Here is a 19,421-nt window from a genome sequence, read left to right as displayed (position 1 = left end):
TGTTCAGTGCTGGGCTGGCGGGTGGAAACGCTGTTTCCGCCTGCTGGCCCTGCGGTGCACTTCTTGTAGGCCCGGCGGTGTTCTGGCCGCACTGGCGGCCGGATGGCGGTACGGGTTTGGGGGGTGGCCTCTGCTGTCCGCCAAACTCGGAATGAGGGCCTTAGTGTTGAAACCAGTTCCCCCTCCTCTGTAATATGATGTTATGTGCCCCTGTCCTAGATGTGCAATAGGAATTTTCATGGAACTGTAAAATCTATTTATGGAAGCGGGAGGTTGAACCCCTGAGTGTTAAAGGTTACCTGATGTGCAGTGTAGCACAGGAATGATGTTGCTTTACTTCTTTATTGAAACAAACATTGCAAATTATGTGAGTTTTTTAAATGCCTGTTTTATAAACACAATACATAACTTTGGAACAGTGTTTAGCAGAGGCTACAAAGGGTCAGCAGGTAACCTTGGAGCCAGACAGAAGGAAGGTTATAAATCCCAGGATTCCCAACATCGTACAGCTGAGGAGAAACAACCAATATAAGGGGGTGGGTCCCAGCTACTGTGACTAGAGAGGCAAGCGCACCATACTGATTTTAAACCAGAGTTGAGAAACCAATTACACAACCAGTTATCACTTTCGTAATGATGTATTGAATCTTTTCATAAGTTAATCAAGTTGTAGAAGTAAAAGTAAGTAATATTAATTATTAACATTTGTTTATAATTATTTGTCTTTGTGCATACATTTTTCAAACAATACACACAATACACATTTTACTATGAAACTCCATTTGTTGGATGTTGACCTGCTTTTGTTTCTCTCCCCAGGATGTAAAAAATACTCCAATCAGGTATGATTATCCTCTGTTTGCAGCTCACCATTTAGAAATCAAATGAGGAACCATTGCAAATACTGTTTCACAGGACAGTCTTATTTTTGTATTTGCCCCCTTCTCTGGCTTATTTTGTGATGTGCTCAGCATTCTCTAATTAGGTGATAAAGGCATAGCTATTACAATTACAACAGGGGTACGTCCTTTATCTAAGGATGTTTAAATTCTTAAAAACAAATGATTCCTTTATATGGAGGCTTGCCACTCAAAAACAAGAAGTAGAATGTTTGTTTGTAAATTTTTCTTTATTTTTGTTATCTGACATTTCACTCATTAGCTTTAATCTCTATGTTGTGTTTACAGTTTCCCATTGCCTTTTCTTCTTTTCTCTCTAGACACATTTTATTATAAATGTTCTTTTCCAATACCTCTTTTTTCTTATTTTGAACATTGTTATATTATTTATTTGTATAAAATGACAATACATATTAACGTCTAAACCATAAAAGTATTTAGAGTTGTATAAAATGATTGGGAGTTTAATTTTCCACAGTATATAAGTTCCTTCTCCCATTCTTATCTTTGAGGCTCACCTCATCTCTTTATTTAAGAACATTGATTACCAATCAAATAGTTCCCTTTGGAAAATTTGTCAGTTTACTTATCCACTCAAGTGCCTGATTATTTGCTCTTGGAGGTCCTACATTCCCTATTTGGGTCATACTAGTGGTCCCTCTCTGCTGCTTCAGTATGGGAGGTATCTCTTTTGCAATGTTTCTCACCATACTTTTGTTTGTACCTCAAACATTCATTCTTTATTTTTCTCTATCTCTTCCTGTTTGCATATTTCTACTTCCTCTTTGTCTGACACAGAATAGGCTTTCTTAACTACTTTTACCTTCAGAACAGATGGAAATTTGACAGAATCATAATTTGTCTCTTTCCAAGGCATATTGATTTTGAGAGCTTTGGAGAGAATGAAGAGAAAGCAGCCACGGAAGAGGAGGTTGACTTGCAGATGAAGATACTTCAATCATTGGGTGAGAAAGCACCGACTTGTTATTAGTGAGACTTAAAGCATGTCCAGGAAACAATAATTGCCCATATTTGTCAATCACTCCATTATTACAGATCTTTTTGTATAAGAATTAATGTTGTTTCTAAAATACTTAAATCTAAGTCTGTGAAAGGGCTTGAATGTACCAATGCTGACAATAAAATGAAGGTCGAAATTAAAGATCAGTTTATACCACAGATCTTCAGCTTTAACGTTTTAAAATACCTGTATATTTATTCACCCAGTGTTGTTGTCCTCATGGTTTCAGCATCACACCTATGAGTGGTCGAGTGAACCTGCTGTGAGTTAACCTGTGATGTGTTGAACACATAGAGATGAGCGGCTGGTTGACTTACCTGCCCCTGCTGATACTTTATTGCGAAAGCTGTCTCCGATGCAGTAGACACATAATCCAGCCAAAACCACTCAAAAGTGATACTTGATCTCAGTTCTCATAAATCATTTGACCATTGCACAGGATCTCTCAAATTTTGTCAGGGCTTGATTTAGAAAAGTGTGAAAACAAAACCATCATCAAAAATGTTCCGATGTGTCATTACCCCACCTGCAGTTCCCGCATGTTACTTAGAATTCACAGGATCTTGATTTTACTGAAGGCAGATAACCACTTGGGCAGATCCAATAGCATACTTTAAGCAGTCTCTCTAGCTCTGCTCTCACCATTGTTATTCTCATTCAGAACCACCACGTCAGCTACTGGACAGGAAAGTGAACAAGTATTTACATAAGCTAGGAGTACCGCCCCAGTGGCATGTGCTTTGCCTTACCTTTCTTTTTGAGCCCACTCATGACATTCATTTATTTCTGTATCCATTATTATTTACGTATATTTTCCAAAGCATGCATTGTAACAGGTTAATTAATGGTGCTTCAGTAGTTCTATTCTTATGTGTTTGTTTATTTACGCCACGCAAGACATTTAGATGAATGTTGAAGAGAAATAACAAATTTCTTTTCAGACCAAACTTCACAAATCAAAAGGCTTGTTATGTTCATAATCATATTGGGATACGGTATATAAGCTCGGAGCAAGAGTGAAGCTTCAGACATTCCAGAGGCAGCATCTGAATTGGTAAACACTCTGTTCCTCAGTGGTGCTCGCTGGCGTTAGCTCTCTGCTTCTCAGGAAAACAGCAACAATACACAACTCAGACCAGCCTTGGTCCTATAAGAAGGCTGCATATTGGACACATACTGAGTTATGAGTGAGTATGTGGCTGTTGCAGGTCATTTGGGAGCCTGGTATTCAAGGTAACACTTTTAGTGCTAATGAAAATTTTATCTAGGGGTAGAAGAGAAAAGATTCCATCTTGAACTTCATCTAAAGATTGTCATTCAATTTGTTGGCAATCTGCATCGGTATTACGTCTATACATTTATTGTGTTTTTATTTTGTCAATACTGAAAAGTAGTAAACATACTCAAAAGTGTAAACTTAATTCAAAAGTGTAAGTTACCTTTCTGAATCGGGCCCTTTGTGTTTTTTACCTCACTGACTTCTCCCTTTGTTTTTTTTGGGCTCCATCCTCCATTATGTCTTTCGCAACATTTGTGCTATAATTGGAGATTGGGCTTCAGGGTCATCACCAGGGTTCAAAATCTGCAGGCCCTTTTCTATATCTCTGTCCACTGTGCTTTCCCTTAGCCATTGAAATTGCAGGCCCATGGGTAATGTCCACCTATGTTTAAAATATTTTCTATGCAAGTCTTGAGTTAGTGCTACAAAATCTACTCTACTTTGTAACATGACCAAGGAGACATCTTGAGTAGTGGTATCTTCTTTAAACAGGACCTGTTTATGTTTCCTGGCCCTCGCAACGATTTCTTCCTTTTGCCTAAAATTCTCTATTTTGGTGATAATGGCTCTTGGTCTAGCACCAGGTTCCTTGGATCACCTTCCCGCGTTATGAGCCATTAAGATGCCAACATGGGTTTCAATTCTAGCATTTAGAAGTTCTTGGAACAGCTCTGAGAGCTAAGTGTAAATGTCTTCTCCACATCATCAGTAAGAGTCTGTATACAAATATCCTGTCTGTTTTCAAGGTTCTCGCATTTTTCTCTTTGAGTATTGCATTAATGATTCTAAAGTGGAGACGGAGGTACATAAGTTGCTCCTTTGCTTCTCCAGACTCTAGACTGCTCCCTGTTTTCCATATTGTGGTTCATAATGATCATATCTCTTATTTAATTCTGCACATTTTATTTTGTTTTTGGCTTCTGTCAGATACCTCTCCATGCTCTCTGTAAGATCTGACACTCAGTCCTTCAAGTCGTCCTTCTCGATTTGTGTAGCCATGTCTCCTGGCGTATTAGTCCTTTTTTGGTTGTCAACTGCGGCTGCCTTGCTACAGAAGAATTTCTCTATGGTAGCCTTCCTTGTTTTAGCAGATATGGGTGTTTTGGCCATTAGGTCAGTAGCCCACACTCCGCCTCTGTTATACTGGGTCTCAAGTTCAAGTTCCTTTGATCAAATTTGTCTCTTCTGAGAGTTCAGGCAGCAGACTGTGCATTCATCTCCCTTTGGGAATTATTTCAGTGCCTATTCTACAAATTGCATTATGGTGCACAGCAGGCTTCTGTAGGCTTTTACTATTATAACCAAGAAGCTTACCTTCCCGGTATCCCAGCATTTGGTTAGTTAGACCATCCTAATGACCTTTAAGTGTTCCACCAGGGCCACATATCAGCAATTGTTTACTTCTACTGTCAAGTCCTTGCAGATGGATGGATGTGTATCCCCTGCTCCCTTTGGGGGATGTATCACGCAGATTCAGGGATGTGCTACAAGCTATTCGTGATGGGGTTCCTGTTTATTAGGAAGCATCATTCCTGGGCATTTTTAACTGTGCCCCAATGTTCTCCCCTACAGGTGCTTGGCAACTGGTTTATAATCGGGGATCTTTGCTTTGCTCCAATTTTCCTTCATAGCAGTGTAGATTGTGCACAATATGGCACTTAGAGAACAGCTGCAGCATTCCCAGCGCACGGATACCGAGGTAGATGACAGCTCAAAGGGGGGGGGTTCTTTGCTCCCATCTAAATATCTCTTTTATTGCTGCTTCTCCATTGAGTATAATAAGAAAAGTCTTACAATCCTTATAGCAAGGACAGGATTAGATGCACACTTTAACACAGTTGAGCTGGGCATTGCAAATGTTTACAAGTTATAAAGTGGCTTGGTCTCCTATTAAAAGAGACTGATCTCTTTCTGCCTTATATTTTCGGCAAACTGTCTCTAAATAGGAGGCACTTCTTCCTGCAGCTGGTCTACATTCAGGCCCTCATTACAAGTTTGGCGGGCGGCGGAGGCTGCCCACCAAACTCGTACCGCCATCTTACCGCCATCTGACCGCCAATGCGACCAGAACACCACCGACCCTATTACAAATTTCCCGCTGCGCCAGCAGGCAGAAACAGTGTTTACGCCCGTCGGCCCATCGGGGCACAAGGCCTTAACAGCTCGTAGTCGTAGTCTGCTTTCCACTGCCTGTAATTCGTGCAGTGGAAAGTGTGATGGGGCTGTCCATGGAGGCCCCTGCACTGCCCATGCCAAGTGCAGGGGCCACCAGGTGGTCCCGACACCCCCATTCCGCCAGCCTTTCCATGGCGGTCCAACCACCATGAAAAGGCTGGCGGATGGGGGAGTCGTAATCCCCAGGGCAGCGCTGCATGAAGCGCCACCCTGGCGGATTACAACCGCCAAGACCACCAGGCTGTTGACTGGCAGCAACCTGGCAGTGTCGGCGGTCAGACCGTGGTGGCTCCGCCACCACCGTCGTAATGTGGCTGTCCCACCGCCATGACCGCGGCGGTCTGACCGCCACCGGAAGTCTGGCGGTCCTAAGAGCCATCAGTGTGGTATTGCATCTGATTATTTATTTACCTGCTTTTCCGTTCTCCAGTTATTAACCCCTTCGCTGCCAGGCCTTTTCCATCTCAGGTGCCAAGCCTTTTTTTGGCTGTTTGGGGCAGTTCACGCTTAGGTCCTCAATACTTTTTGTCCACATAAGTTACCCATGCCAAATTTGCGTCCTTTTTTCCAACATACTAGGGATTCTAGAGGTACCCAGACTTTGCGGGTTCCCGTGAAGGAGACCAAGAAATTAGGCAAAATACAGCAAAAATGTTTTGTTTTTTTTAAACGGGGAAAAGGGGCTGCAGAAGAAGGCTTGTGTTTTTTACCCTGAAAATGGCATCAACAAAGGGTTTGCAGTGCTAAAATCACCATCTTCCCAGCTTTCAGGAACAGGCAGACTTGAATCAGAAAACCCAATTTTTCAACACAATTTTAGCATTTTACTGGGACATACCCCATTTTTACTATTGTTTGTGCTTTCAGCCTCCTTCCAGGTAGTGACAGAAAAGGGTGTGAAACCACTGCTGGATCCCAGAAAGCTAAACATTTCTGAAAAGTAAACAAAGTTATGAATTCAGCAAGGGGTAATTTGTGTAGATCCTACAAGGGTTTCCCACAGAAAATAACAGCTGAAATAAAAAAATATTGAAACTGAGGTAACATTTTCCTGCGAGGTCAGATTTTTTTTAAAGCAATATACCATTACGTCTGCTGGACTCTTCTGGTTGCAGGGATGTATAGGGCTTGTAGGTTCATCAAGAACCCTAGGTACCAAGAGCCAATAAATGAGCTGCACCTTGCAATGGGCTTTCGTTCTATACCGGGTATACAGTAATTCATTTGCTGAAATATAAAGAGTGAAAAATGGGTTTCAAGAAAACCTTTGTATTTCCAAAATGGGCACAAGAAAAGGTGTTGAGAAGCAGTGGTTATTTGCACATCTCTGAATTCCGAGGTGCCCATACTAGCATGTGAATTACAGGGCAGTTCTCAAATAGACATCTTTTTTACACACTGTCTTACATTTGGAAGGAAAAACTGTAGAGCAAGACAAGGGGCAATAACACTTGTTGTGCTATTTTGTGTACCCCAAAGTCTCCCGATTAAAATTGTACCTAACTTGCATGAGTAGGCCTAATGCTCGCGACAGGAAATGCAACATCACATTTTCCCAAAGAAAACAGACCTGTTTTTTGGAAAGTGCTTAGCTGTGGATTTTGGCCTATAGCTGAGCCGGCACCTAGGGAAACCTACCAAACCTGCGCATTTTTAAAAACTAGACACCTAGGGGAATCTAAGATGGGGTGACTTGTGGGGCTCTGACCAGGTTCTGTTACCCAGAATCCTTTGCAAACCTCAAAATTTGGCCAAAAAACCCACCTCCCTCACATTTCGGTGCCAGAAAGTTCTGGAATCTGAGAGGAGCCACAAATTTCCTTCTACCCAGCATTCCTTTGTGTGGGTAGGCCTAGTGCCTACAAAAGCAAAGGAAAAGGAAATGCCCCAAAACACTATCTGGTCACATCAAAATGATCAAATACAAAACTACCTGTTTTTGTTGGGTGGGGGAGGGGGCACCTGTGTTTTTGGTCCTAGGCTCAGCAGCCATCTAGGGAAACCTACCAAACCCAGACATTTCTGAAAACTAGACACCAAGGGAGTCCTGGGAGGTGTGACTTGTGTGGATCCCCCAATGTTTTCTCACCCAGAATCCTCAGCAAACTTCAAATTTAGCTAAAAAATTAAATTTCCTCCACATTTCTGTGTGAGATCACTGCACTGGGACAAATTTCCTACCACCCAACGTTCCCTTCAGTCTCCCGGTAAAAATTATACCTCAATTTTGTAGGTGGGCCAAGTGCCTGTGACAGGGAAGAGCCAAAAACATGTCGGAGTTGAGGGAGAACCAAAGCGGATCCAAAAGGGCAGTTTGAAAAAAAAATTTTTTTAGGTTGACAAGTGCTGCCGAGTTTTTATCGGTATAGATGAGACAATGCTGGGTGGTAGGAATTTTGTGGATTCCTGCAGATTCCGGAAGGTTCCATCACATAAATGTGGGAAAAATGTGTGATTTCCAGCAACGTTGGAGGTTTGCATGGCATTGTGGGTAGGAAAGTGGTGCGGGGTGCATGTGAAGCACACCACCCGGGAATCACCCAGATGTTTAGTTTTCAGATGTGTCTAGGTCTTGTGGATTTTTCCACATGGCAGCGTCCCCAAGTTCTAAAAGTGCAGCCCTCACCATTCCAAGTGGGACGATTTTGAAAGTTATCCAAGCTCCCATGGCCCAAATGTAAACCAGAACCCAAAATAATCAAATGACCTCTTGCTTGCCGTGGGATAAGATGTTTTAGTGTGCGGGGGGAGAGCTGAAAGACTGTTACTCCCTTCAGTTGGGGTGGGGGCATAACCATGCCCATACTGGTTGGTAGCACACACCCCACTTTTTTTTGTTTTTTTTAATACCCTGGCATCTAGTAGACCTTTTGCTCCCCCCAGCGCCCCCCCCCCCCCCTTGGTGGGCAGAACAACATTGGCCCCATTTATTTGGGGTGGGGTATGGCCATACCCCCACCCTCTTATTTTGAAAAAAAAATCTTCCCTGGTCTCTGGTGGGCTTTCTGCCCCCTTTTGGGGCAGATGGGCCTTTAGAAAATAGGCCGATCTTGGCCAACAGTAATGTGCCACCATGGGGAGCGACCTTTGCCCATGGGGCTGCCCCCCCCAAATAAGGGGCAGATTGGCCTAACAAAAATAGGCCGATCTGCCCCCAAGGGGGGCAGAAATGGCCTAAATACAATTTGCCCCCCAGGGGAGAGACCCTTGCCTAAGGGACTGCTCTCCTAATGTGCAAGTATATAAACAAAACAAAAAATCCCATACATAAAAACATAAAGTAAATAGAAAAAAATATATATCCATGGGGACTAGAGGTTTTTGGGGGCAGATCTGCCTAATTATAATGGGCCGATCTGCCCCCACGGGGCAGAAATGGCCTAAAATAAACCCCCCCCCCCACCCCCTCCCCCAGGGGAACAACCCCTGCCTAAGGGGTCGCTCCCCTTGCGTGAAATTGAAGCAAAAAAATAAAAATCCCTGGTGTCTAGTGGGCAGATTGGCCTAACAAAAATAGGCTGATCTGCCCCAAGGGGGGCAGAAATGGCCTAAATACAATTTGCCCCCCCCAGGGGAGCGACCCTTGCCTAAGGGGCTGCTCCCCTAATGCGCAAGTATATAAACAAAAAATAATCCCTGGTGGCTAGTGGTTTCTGCCCCCAAGGGGGCAGATTGGCCTAATAAAAATAGGCCCATCTGCCCCCAAGAGGGGCAGAAATGGCCAAAATACAATTTGCCCCCCAGGGGAGCGACCCTTGCCTAAGGGGTCGCTCCCCATACATAAAAACATAAAGTAAATAGAAAAAAATATATATCCCTGGGGTCTAGAGGTTTTTGCCCCCGTGGGGGCAGATAAGGCCTAAAAGTATTTTGCCCCCCCTAGGGAGTGGCTCTCGCTCCCCTTATGCGTAAGTATAAAAAAAAAAAATCCCTGGTGTCTAGTGGTTTCTGCCTCACATGGGGGCAGAAAGGGCCTAAAAATAATTTGGTCCACCAGGGAGCGATCCTTGCCTAAGGAGTCGCTCTCTACATATAAAAAAAAAACATTAAAAAATAAATTATCCCTGGTGTCTAGAGGTTTTTGCCCCCCATGGGGGCAGATCTGCCTAATTATAATAGGGGGGGCAGATAAGGCCTAAAAGTATTTTGCCCCCCTGAGGAGTGGCCCTCACTCCCCTTGTGCGTAAGTATAAAAAAATAAATTCCTGGTGGCTAGTGGTTTCTGCCTCCCATGGGGGCAGATCTGGCTAATTATATAAGGCCGATTTGCCCCCAGGGGGGCAGAAATAGCCTAAAAATAATTTGGCCCCCTGGGGAGCGGCCCTTGCCCAAGGGGCCGCTCCCCTTATGAGTAAGACTCCAAAAAACAAATCCCCGGTGTCTAGTGGGCAAATGCTTGCAGAGACATGAAAGGAAATTCTGCTTCCCGATCGCATTGCGATCGGGCAGCAGAAATGCTTGCAGAGACATGAAAGGAAAGGCCTTTCCTTTCATGCCTCTGCCTGCCCCGTCCTCCGAGCGGAAGAGAAATGCTGAGCATTTCTCTTCCACATCGCGCTGGAAGGATGGGAGGTAACCTCTGATGAGGTCAGCACGTAATCGTATGCTGACGTCATCAGACGTCACTTGGGGTTCAAGGGGGTTCGCAGTTGGAAGGGGAGGCGATTCCCCTTCTAGCCCTGTCCTGGGGGGGAGGCCCTCGGGGGTGAGCGCCAGCGCTTCCCCCCCCAGTGCCTATACCAGGACGTAGTGGTTACGTCCATGCCGCCTCAGCGCCACGCCACCGGACGTAACCACTACATCCTTGGTGGGAAAGGGGCTAAACTTCTTTAGGATAAAAGCATAGGCAATACAGTCCTCCAAAGTATGTGGCGTTTTACTTTCAAATTCTATTTGTCTCTCCAATGGAAATGTTGTTTAGTAGATGCTTGTGTACTTATCCTTTAAGACATTCACTTGATGAAGTTATGATGCAAGGCCATTGCAATCCTTCTAAACCTGCATTGGTCATCCATTCAATGATAATATTTTGAACAATGGTAGGTATGTTATTAGATCAAATATTTCATGTTATAGTCTCCCCCAAGTATACGCTAATGTGCTAACTTTTCAGACAGTGAAATGTTTTGGGGTTATTTTATATCCTTCTCCAAAAAAGGCATCTGATTATTCTGTGGCTGAAAGACAATATTACAAATATGCGCTTCAATAAATTGAATAAGCTTTTTGCAATTCTAACACAAAAAAGTGGCTCTTCTGACCTCTGCGCTTCAAACATTTGCACTTCAAGTATCTGAGGTACAAAGGCTTTTGCACATTCTGTTTCCAACACATTTTGCTGGTCTTCCTAGTGCTGTATTTCATGCCTTAACATGACTGGTGTTATCTCCCGTTTTCAAGACAATTGGCTCTTGATTGTTAACTTGCTTGAAGACTATTTTTTGGAAACATTTCTACATTTTTGGGAGTCACTTTTTAAACTTGCTTGGTGGAATTTCATCATTTTTAATTGTCGTAGATATTGTATTACTTATCGTCTTTCTAAGATGATAAGCATGAACGCAAACGTCTACTGCCCTATATGAGCACACTCTTTCAGGGATTGAATTGCTATCTCACTATCATCTTGAACTTTCCTTGGAACTACAACCCATGCTTCCAGTTGGTCACTGAGAGCTGATTCAGCTGATTGTTCTACACCAAGCGCATGGCAGTGCAATGCAGTTGCTCATCATCAAAGATGCCTCAGTTGAAAACAATTGGTGGTAACACATTTTGCACAATAAGTGTATGTGTGACAACCTCTTTTGTCATTTTTGGATGTATCGCTGTGCACTAGTGACTCCATGTTGCACCAACACCGGTCTGCTGTTGCTTGTGTTTCTTCCCTGCTGAATAGGGTCTTGCCTGGCATGGACAAGGTAGGGCTGTTCCCATGAGTCGCATGTTCAGTACTTATTTGTATAATAATATGGGCCTCTGTCTACATGGCACAATCAGCGAAAAACCAGAGCGACTCCCAGTGTTTTACACTCTTTGCAAGCATTTCTCCTATCACTGTGTTTGATGATGCACCATTGACTTGAGCTTTGCTACTAAAGTTGATGCCATATTTGCCGCACCACTACAACATCTACTACTTCACTATTGAGTTGTACGCTGGCGTTCTCATCATTGTCAGTGATTACTTCATTACAGCCATCCATCACTTTCTGTTTATCCTGCTTCTTCTGACACCGGCATGGCTTCTAACACTTGTGCAGGAAAGTGCCACTGTTGGCTTGGTTTCCCCCCCCACTTTTTGCCTGATATTGATGCCAACTTTGATTGAGAGTGTGCTGGGATCCTGCATACCAGTCCCCAGCACCAGTGTTCTTTCCCAAAATCTGTACCTTTGTTTCCACAGTTGGCACACCCCTGGCACACAGTTAAGTCCTCCCTCAAAGGTACCCATGGTACCAAGGGCCCTGTGACCAGGAAAGGTCCCCAAGGGCCGCAGCATGTATTATGCCACCATGGGGACCCCTCACCAAGCACATGCACAGTGCCTTTGCAGATTGTGTGGGGAGAAAAAGACAAAGTCCACATGGCACCCCTTTCAGTGTGCCATGCCCACAAACCAGTGCCTGTGGCATAGGTAAGTCACCCCTCTAGCAGGCCTTACAACCCTAAGGCAGGGTGCACTATGTCACAGGTGAGGGCACAGCTGCATGAGCAATATGCCCCTTCAGTGCCTAAGTCCATAAGTAGACATTGTAAGTGCAACATAGCGATATTGAGTATATAGTCTGGGAGTTTGTCATAACGAACTCCACAGCTCCATAGTGGCTTCACTGAATACTGGGAAGTTTGGTATCAAACGGCTCAGCACAATAAACCCACACTGATGCCAGTGTGGGGTTTATTGAAAAATGCATCCAGAGGGCATCTTAGAGATGCCCCCTGTATGATAGCCAAACTGCTAGTGCAGGACTAACCAGTCTGTGCCAGTCTGCCACTTAGAGATGAGTTTTTGAGCCCTTGGAGTGAGAGCCTTTGTGTGCTCTGTGGCTTGAAACAAAGCCTGTCCTGGGTGGTGGTGCTTCACACCTGCCTCCTGCAGGAACTGTAACACCTGGCGGTGAGCCTCAAAGGCCCCCCCCCCCCCCCCCCCCCGGACAAATTCCCACTTTTGGTGGCAAGGCTGGTGGGAACATTAGGGAAAGAAGGGAGGAGTGACCACCCTAGCTAGGACCACCCCTAAAGTGTCCAGAGCTGAGGTGACCCCCCTCCCTGCTGAATACTCCATCTTGGTTTGGAGGACAGGGACCAATAGGGTTAGAAATGTGCCTCCCTCAACAAAGGGCACAGGAAGGGTGTAGCCACCCTCAGGGACAGTAGCCATTGGCTACTGCCACCTGAACCCTGTAACACCCATAAATCAAGGATTTAAGGGCTCCCCTGAACCCAAGTTGTCAGATTCCTAGCGACCTCACAAGAAGAAGAATGACTGCATAGCTGAAACCCCGCAGATAAGAAGGACAACACAAACGGACTTGGCTCCAGCCCTATCAGCTTGGCTCCTGCTTCAGAGAACCTGCACAAAGAAAGTGATGTATCCAGCGGGACCAGCGACCTCTGCCAAGCTCCAGAGGGATGCCCTGCACCACACAGGACCGAGAACTCCAGAGGACAGCGTCCCTGTCCACAAAGAATCAACAACCAAGGGACTCCAGAGTCTCCCCGGATCTGTGAGTACTGACCACCCGCCACACGACGCCTTTGACCTGGGGATAAGGTGGCCCAACCAGCTAGAGAGAGTCCCCAGGTGATTGTGAGCAAGTGCTCACCCTGGGTTGATGTCTCTACCCCTCCAAAACGACGCCTGCAGAGGGAATCCCGAGGACCCCCCTGACCGCAAAAGACAACTGCACCAGCAGCCCCCAGGCCTTGGAAAAACCCGACCTCAGGTGCAGCTATGTTCAGCAGGTGGCCCTCCTCCCTGTGCTAAAAAATGGTGAAAGGACCCTGTTAGAAATGGGGTTTTTGGTTGGCAGTCAGGTTACTTCCTGTCCAAGCAAAAGCCCTCACTCTAGTCAGGGTAAGTCACACACTATCCAAGATTATCCTGTGCCCACCCTCTGGTAGCTTGGCACGAGCAGTCAGGCTTAACTTAGAAGGCAATGTGTAAAGTATTTGTGCAATAAATCATACAATACCACCATATAGCACCACAAAAATACACCACACAGTGTTTAGAAAAATATATAATATTTATCAGGATAATTGTAGGTCAAAAAGAATAAAGTTGCAATGGAAAATTGTAGAAATATCACAGGGAAGTGATATAGAGTGTCTTAAGTCTTTAGAATGCAATACAGTGTCTTTCAAGCACAAAGTACCTGGTTTCTGGTGGAAAATCTCCTCATAGGGCCACAGGAGAAGAGATGCGTGGAAAAAGGGGTGTGTGCGTCGATTTCTCCTCAGCACACACAGACTTGCGTCGGTCTTTTCCACGCGGGGAAGTCGGGCGTCGTTTTCCGGCGCGCAGACAGTCTCTTTTTGTGGATCGCGGGGATTACCAGATGTCCCGGGTCTGTGCGTGGATTCTCCTGCTTGTTTTCCGGCTGCGCGTCGTTCTGCGGGGCTGCGCGTCGAAGTTTCGATCTCACGGTAGGCGTCGCGTCGATTTCTCCTTGGAAGTCGGGCGGCGTTGTCCTTGCGAGGCCGTGCGTCGAAAGTTTGGTCTCACGGCAGGCGTCGCGTCGATTTCTCCTTGGAAGTCGGGCGGCGTTGTCCTTGCGAGGCCGTGCGTCAAAGTTTCGCACTCACGGTGGGTGTCGCGTCGATTTCTCCTGGAAAGTCGAGCGGCTTTGTCCTTGCGAGGTTGTGCGTCGAAGTCTCGATCGCCCCGAGGGCGTCGCGTCGATCAGCGTCGGTGTGCGGCGTTTTTCTCGCCGCGAAACAAGCTGTGCGTCGAAAGTTTCGGCGCACGGAGCGTCCAAGTGAAAGGAAGAAGTCTTTTTGGTCCTGAGACTTCAAGGAACAGGAGGCAAGCTCTATCCAAGCCCTTGGAGAGCACTTTCACAGCCAGACAAGAGTTCAGCAAGGCAGCAGGGCAACAGCAAGACAGCAGTCCTTTGTAGAAAGCAGACAGGTGAGTCCTTTGAGCAGCCAGGCAGTTCTTCTTGGCAGGATGTAGTTTCTGGTTCCGGTTTCTTCTCCAGCAAGTGTCTGATGAGGTAGGGCAGAGGCCCTGTTTTATACCCAAATGTGCCTTTGAAGTGGGGGAGACTTCAAAGAGTGGCTAAGAAGTGCACCAGGTCCCCTTTCAGTTCAATCCTGTCTGCCAGGGTCCCAGTAGGGGGTGTGGCAGTCCTTTGTGTGAGGGCAGGCCCTCCACCCTCCCAGCCCAGGAAGACCCATTCAAAATGCAGATGTATGCAAGTGAGGCTGAGTACCCTGTGTTTGGGGTGTGTCTGAGTGAATGCACAAGGAGCTGTCAACTAAACCTAGCCAGACGTGGATTGTAAGGCACAGAAGGATTTAAGTGCAAAGAAATGCTCACTTTCTAAAAGTGGCATTTCTAGAATAGTAATATTAAATCCGACTTCACCAGTCAGTAGGATTTTGTATTACCATTCTGGCCATACTAAATATGACCTCCCTGCTCCTTTCAGATCAGCAGCTGCCACTTCAACAGTGTATGAGGGCAGCCCCAATGTTAGCCTATGAAGGGAGCAGGTCTCCCAGTAGTGCAAAAACGAATTTAGGAGTTTTACACTACCAGGACATATAACTACACAGGTACATGTCCTGTCTTTTACCTACACAGCACCCTGCTCTAGGGGATACCCAGGGCACACATTAAGGGTGACTTATATGCAGAAAAAGGGGAGTTCTAGGCTTGGCAAGTACTTTTAAATGCCAAGTCGAGGTGGCAGTGAAACTGCACACACAGGCCTAGCAATGGTAGGCCTGGGACAAGGAAAAGGAGCTACTTAAGTGGGTGGCACAATCCGTGCTGCGGGTCCACTAGTAGCATTTAATCTATATGCCCTAGGCACCTGGAGTGCACATGACTGGGGACTTATAAGTAGATTAAATAGTTCAATCAGGTATGATCCAAAGTTTCCATGTTTACAGAGAGAGAGCATATACACTTTATCACTGGTTAGCAGTGGTAAAGTGCGCAGAGTCTAAAAACCAGCAAAAACAGTATCCAAAAATGAGGAGGGAGGCAGGCAAAAAGTTAGGGGTGACTACCCTAAGGCTGTCAGGTCTAACAGACCCACACAAAAATGTCAATTAGTCAAGTTCAAAGTTGTGTTTATTTTAAGGAAGAACGGAATATTTAGACTTTCTTTTTCAACACGTAGATAGTTCAATCGGGATACTTGGAAGTAACAGCCAATCGGGATACTTGGAAGTAACAGCCAACACGTGTTTCGCCCCCTGATGGCTGTTGAGCCAGGGCTTTCTCAAGGCTGTGAAAAATGTACAAAGACATATATAATAAAAAGTATAATAAAATATAATGAAATGCTAAAGAAAAAAAGGGTGCTCCCCGAAAATGATGGTTGATTGCTAACAAGCAAATAGGTCAAGCAACCAAGTCTAAATGTGCTCCCCAGGTGGTGAGAAAAAAGAAAATGTACTTTGAAGGAACAAAATTCCAGTTAAGACCAAGACATTAACTAATGAGAAAGACAATCAAAAGTGAGATACGAGTTAACCGTTGTAAGAATACAATAAGATTGAATTAAGGGTATACTCAAAAGAATAACTCCATTGGTAAATGGTTTAAAGCAAACAGTAAGTAAAAGCAAGCTGGCACTCTCCTAGTTATTATGTTAGTACATAGAACTGATGATAAAGTGAAGAGGAAAAGTATCCGATATATATATCTCAGAATAAACAGAAAAAATGGAAAAAAATGCATACCAGTAGTCAGATGCATAGGAGTACTTCAATGGTATATAAAACAATTCATCTAAGCACAGAGAAATTCATTGCTGTCAGAAAGACTAGTACAGTAAATTGAAACGATGGTTAAAAAAGCAAGAAATTAATTGAAAGTTAACAATAGTTTAGCTGCCAGAAGAAAAGTTATTAAGTATAAATCTATCCATATCATACTCAAAATTAATATATATGTACATGCCAAGAAAATCTATAAGGCAAAAAAATATATATTTGACACATTAAACAGTACAAACATAACAAAAGACATTAAAGCGTCATGACAATTCAAAAGGAAAGTAATAATGCACATCGCGAGCCCGTAGGCGTATACTCAAGATAGGAAAGAAAATAAATCAAGATAATTTGAAAAGGCATCTGAAGGGCAACTCGCCGAAAAACCCCATTAGAACGATGTCACCATACCATATACAAAATAGTTTACATACTGTCAAAGGAGGGACTCGTGAAGGAGCAAGGTAAGGTAACCTCTACCAATGACCGCTAAAAGCGGAGAGGAGGAAACAGAGCAAAACAAAGACTAGAATAGCCAATACGTCTCCGGTGGAAACTCTTACCGATCGTAGATAAGGTAAAGTCTTGTTACGTGTCCCGCGGTGAATCGCGGATGCGCGGTGAAAGTCCCCGCGTTATAAGGCTCCAAAAAGGAGCACCCGCATGTAGTCCTTCCTCTGATCTGAGTCGTGAAAACAGAGGAAGGACTACCGGGATGGGAAATATCGAGATTTAAGTCGCCATCTTTAAACGGGCATACTTAATGAGATAGCATAAACATTAACAGATTAAGATCCAAATGGAAAGAGGGGAAAAGGAACCCAGAAAATTACTATGGAAGATGTTAAATAATGTTGCTAAAAGAGTAAGAGAATAAGGAAAATAAAACAATAAAAGTAATGAGTAAATAGAACGCGAAGTAAGGGAGATATGCATATAGATAGGAGGAGAAAATGAAAGAAAAGAATAAAGAGAAGAAGAGGAAAAGGGAAAAGAAAGGAAAAGAAGGAAAGGGAAAAGGAAAGAAAAAAGGGAAAAGAAGGGAAAAAAAGAAAAAGAAAAGAGGAAAAAGACCAGCAGGCCAACCAATGGGTATAAGCATGTAAAGCAACAGTAAATAGCCTGTAAGGGAAAATCAATACAGACAACAATAAAAAGGAAGTTAAGAGGGAAAGAGGACTAAGATAACAAATACAAATACAAAATAATGGAGGAAAAGACAGAATTACAATAAACACTGTGGTGAAAACGAAAAAGTCAAATTATAGTAGCCAATAATGCCATTCATGATCCTGGTTGAGACCAAGGTGCACTGTGTTGTAATGGATAATGATACGGCTTTCTTCTTGGCGTAATCGTAATCAAGCCTGTGGCTTGTCCACGCTGACCCCCTAGACCTTGCCTGCAGCATCTGAGTGACCCCCAGGGTCCCCTCATAGACCAGCACTGGAAACCTAACGCCTTGTTTGCAACCTGCACCGCCCCAGTGCAGCTGAGGGTGTGTGTTTGGTGCCTACTCGCGGCTCCCCCAGTGCTCCTCTCAACCTCCCAGGTCTGCCCTCCGAGGCGCGGGTACTTACCTGCAGACAGGCCTGATTACGAGTGCCCCAGTCTCCATAGGAGCCCATGTTAAATTTGCCTCAACTTTGACCTCTGCACCCAGCTGACCCCTTGTTGCTGGGGATGGGTGTTTGGGGTTAACCTGAACCTCAACCTATACACTTCCTAATCCCCGGAGACTGGAGCTCTAAGTCAAGTACTTACCTGTAAATTGTACTAACTTTTCTTCCACCAGAAACTGTTTCTGAAAATTGTAGTCAATTTTTAAAACAGATCATTGCCAATGTTTCAAAAACTGTATATAACTTATTGATTTTAAACAAAGTACTGTTGATATATGTGCGAAATACGCATCTATTGAAGTACTTACCTGCAACTTGAATCTTGTGGTTCTAGAAATAAATTAAGAAAATATAATTTTGCTATATAAAAACCACTGGTCTGGAGTTAAGTCAACGAGTGTGTGCTTCTTCTATTTCTCTGTGTGTACGACAAATGTTTTGCTCTACCCTCTGATAAGTCTAACTGCTCAACCACACTACCACAAAAGAGAGCATTTGTATTATCTACTTTAGCCTCTGTTAAGCCTCTGGGGAACCCCTGGACTCTGTTCACACTATGGCCCTCATTACCACCGTGGCGGTCGGTGTTAAAGCGGCGGTAATACCGCCAATCGTCCGACAGTATAAAAAATGGGATCACGACCATGGCGGAAACAGCCAACACAGACAGCCACTTTGACACGCCGACTGCCACGGTGGTAGCAACAAACATACATTCATGGCCCATGCATCTTGCTCACAGTATACTCACCTGTTTGTCTGGAACCGTAGAGTAACGTGTACTGGGGTAGGACCCAATCCACCAGTTTCTCCAACTCCTCCGCCTCCATCTCCTCCGCAGTGAAGGCAGGGGCCCTTTCCCCAGACACATGAGCCATCGTCGCTTCCAGACACAGGTCACAGCAGCACTTGCAGTGTAGGTCCTTTCCTGTTGAAGGTCAGGTAGCAAGTGAGTGAACAGATAGAAAATGGCGGTGACGTCCGCGGCGGTGGCTCCTGGAACCCATAGGGCCCAATGATAACCAATGCGAAGTTGCACGGCGGTCTTCGACCACCTACCATAGACATTGGCACAGCAACTGATTGTCGGATTTACATCTTGATTCTGTAAATTAAACAAATCATCATTAGTGCAATAGAGGTGGGAAAATGACCCTCTGCTCACCGTTTTCTTCCATAGGCTTCAACCGCTAAGGCTGAATATGAGATGGCGGCGTCTCCCGTGTACAGACCCCTGGTAGTCCTTGCGACAATGGGGGGCAGACACATTATCATAACCTACAGACTTGATCGTGCCACAATCATAGAACCGTGTGCACAATTGGAGCCAGACCTGATGTCAGCTATCCGCCAGCCCACAGGTAGCCCCCTCTAGTGCAGGTCCTGTCAGTGCTCCATTTACTGACTAGTGGTTCCTTCCAAACAACAGTGGCCATGACATCAGGGATGTCCCAGCCAATGTTCTCCAA

The 19,421-nt window shown here is 44.8% G+C and overlaps 1 protein-coding gene across 1 annotated transcript in view; it reads left to right on the top strand.

The window, feature by feature from the left end:
• The window catches only part of LOC138299219 (E3 ubiquitin-protein ligase TRIM39-like), a 216,941-nt gene that overhangs the window by 50,285 nt on the left and 147,235 nt on the right, over positions 1-19,421 (top strand). The window contains exons 4-5 of the mRNA XM_069237345.1: positions 820-842; positions 1,773-1,864. Coding sequence (XP_069093446.1) covers positions 820-842; positions 1,773-1,864 — 115 coding nt within the window. The remainder of the gene's footprint in view (positions 1-819; positions 843-1,772; positions 1,865-19,421) is intronic.

This window comes from Pleurodeles waltl, chromosome 6, assembly GCF_031143425.1.
Source record: "Pleurodeles waltl isolate 20211129_DDA chromosome 6, aPleWal1.hap1.20221129, whole genome shotgun sequence".
Classification (NCBI taxonomy): domain Eukaryota; kingdom Metazoa; phylum Chordata; class Amphibia; order Caudata; family Salamandridae; genus Pleurodeles; species Pleurodeles waltl.
Note: the sequence above shows the minus strand (reverse complement) of the source record. Positions and strands in the feature narration are given on the sequence as shown.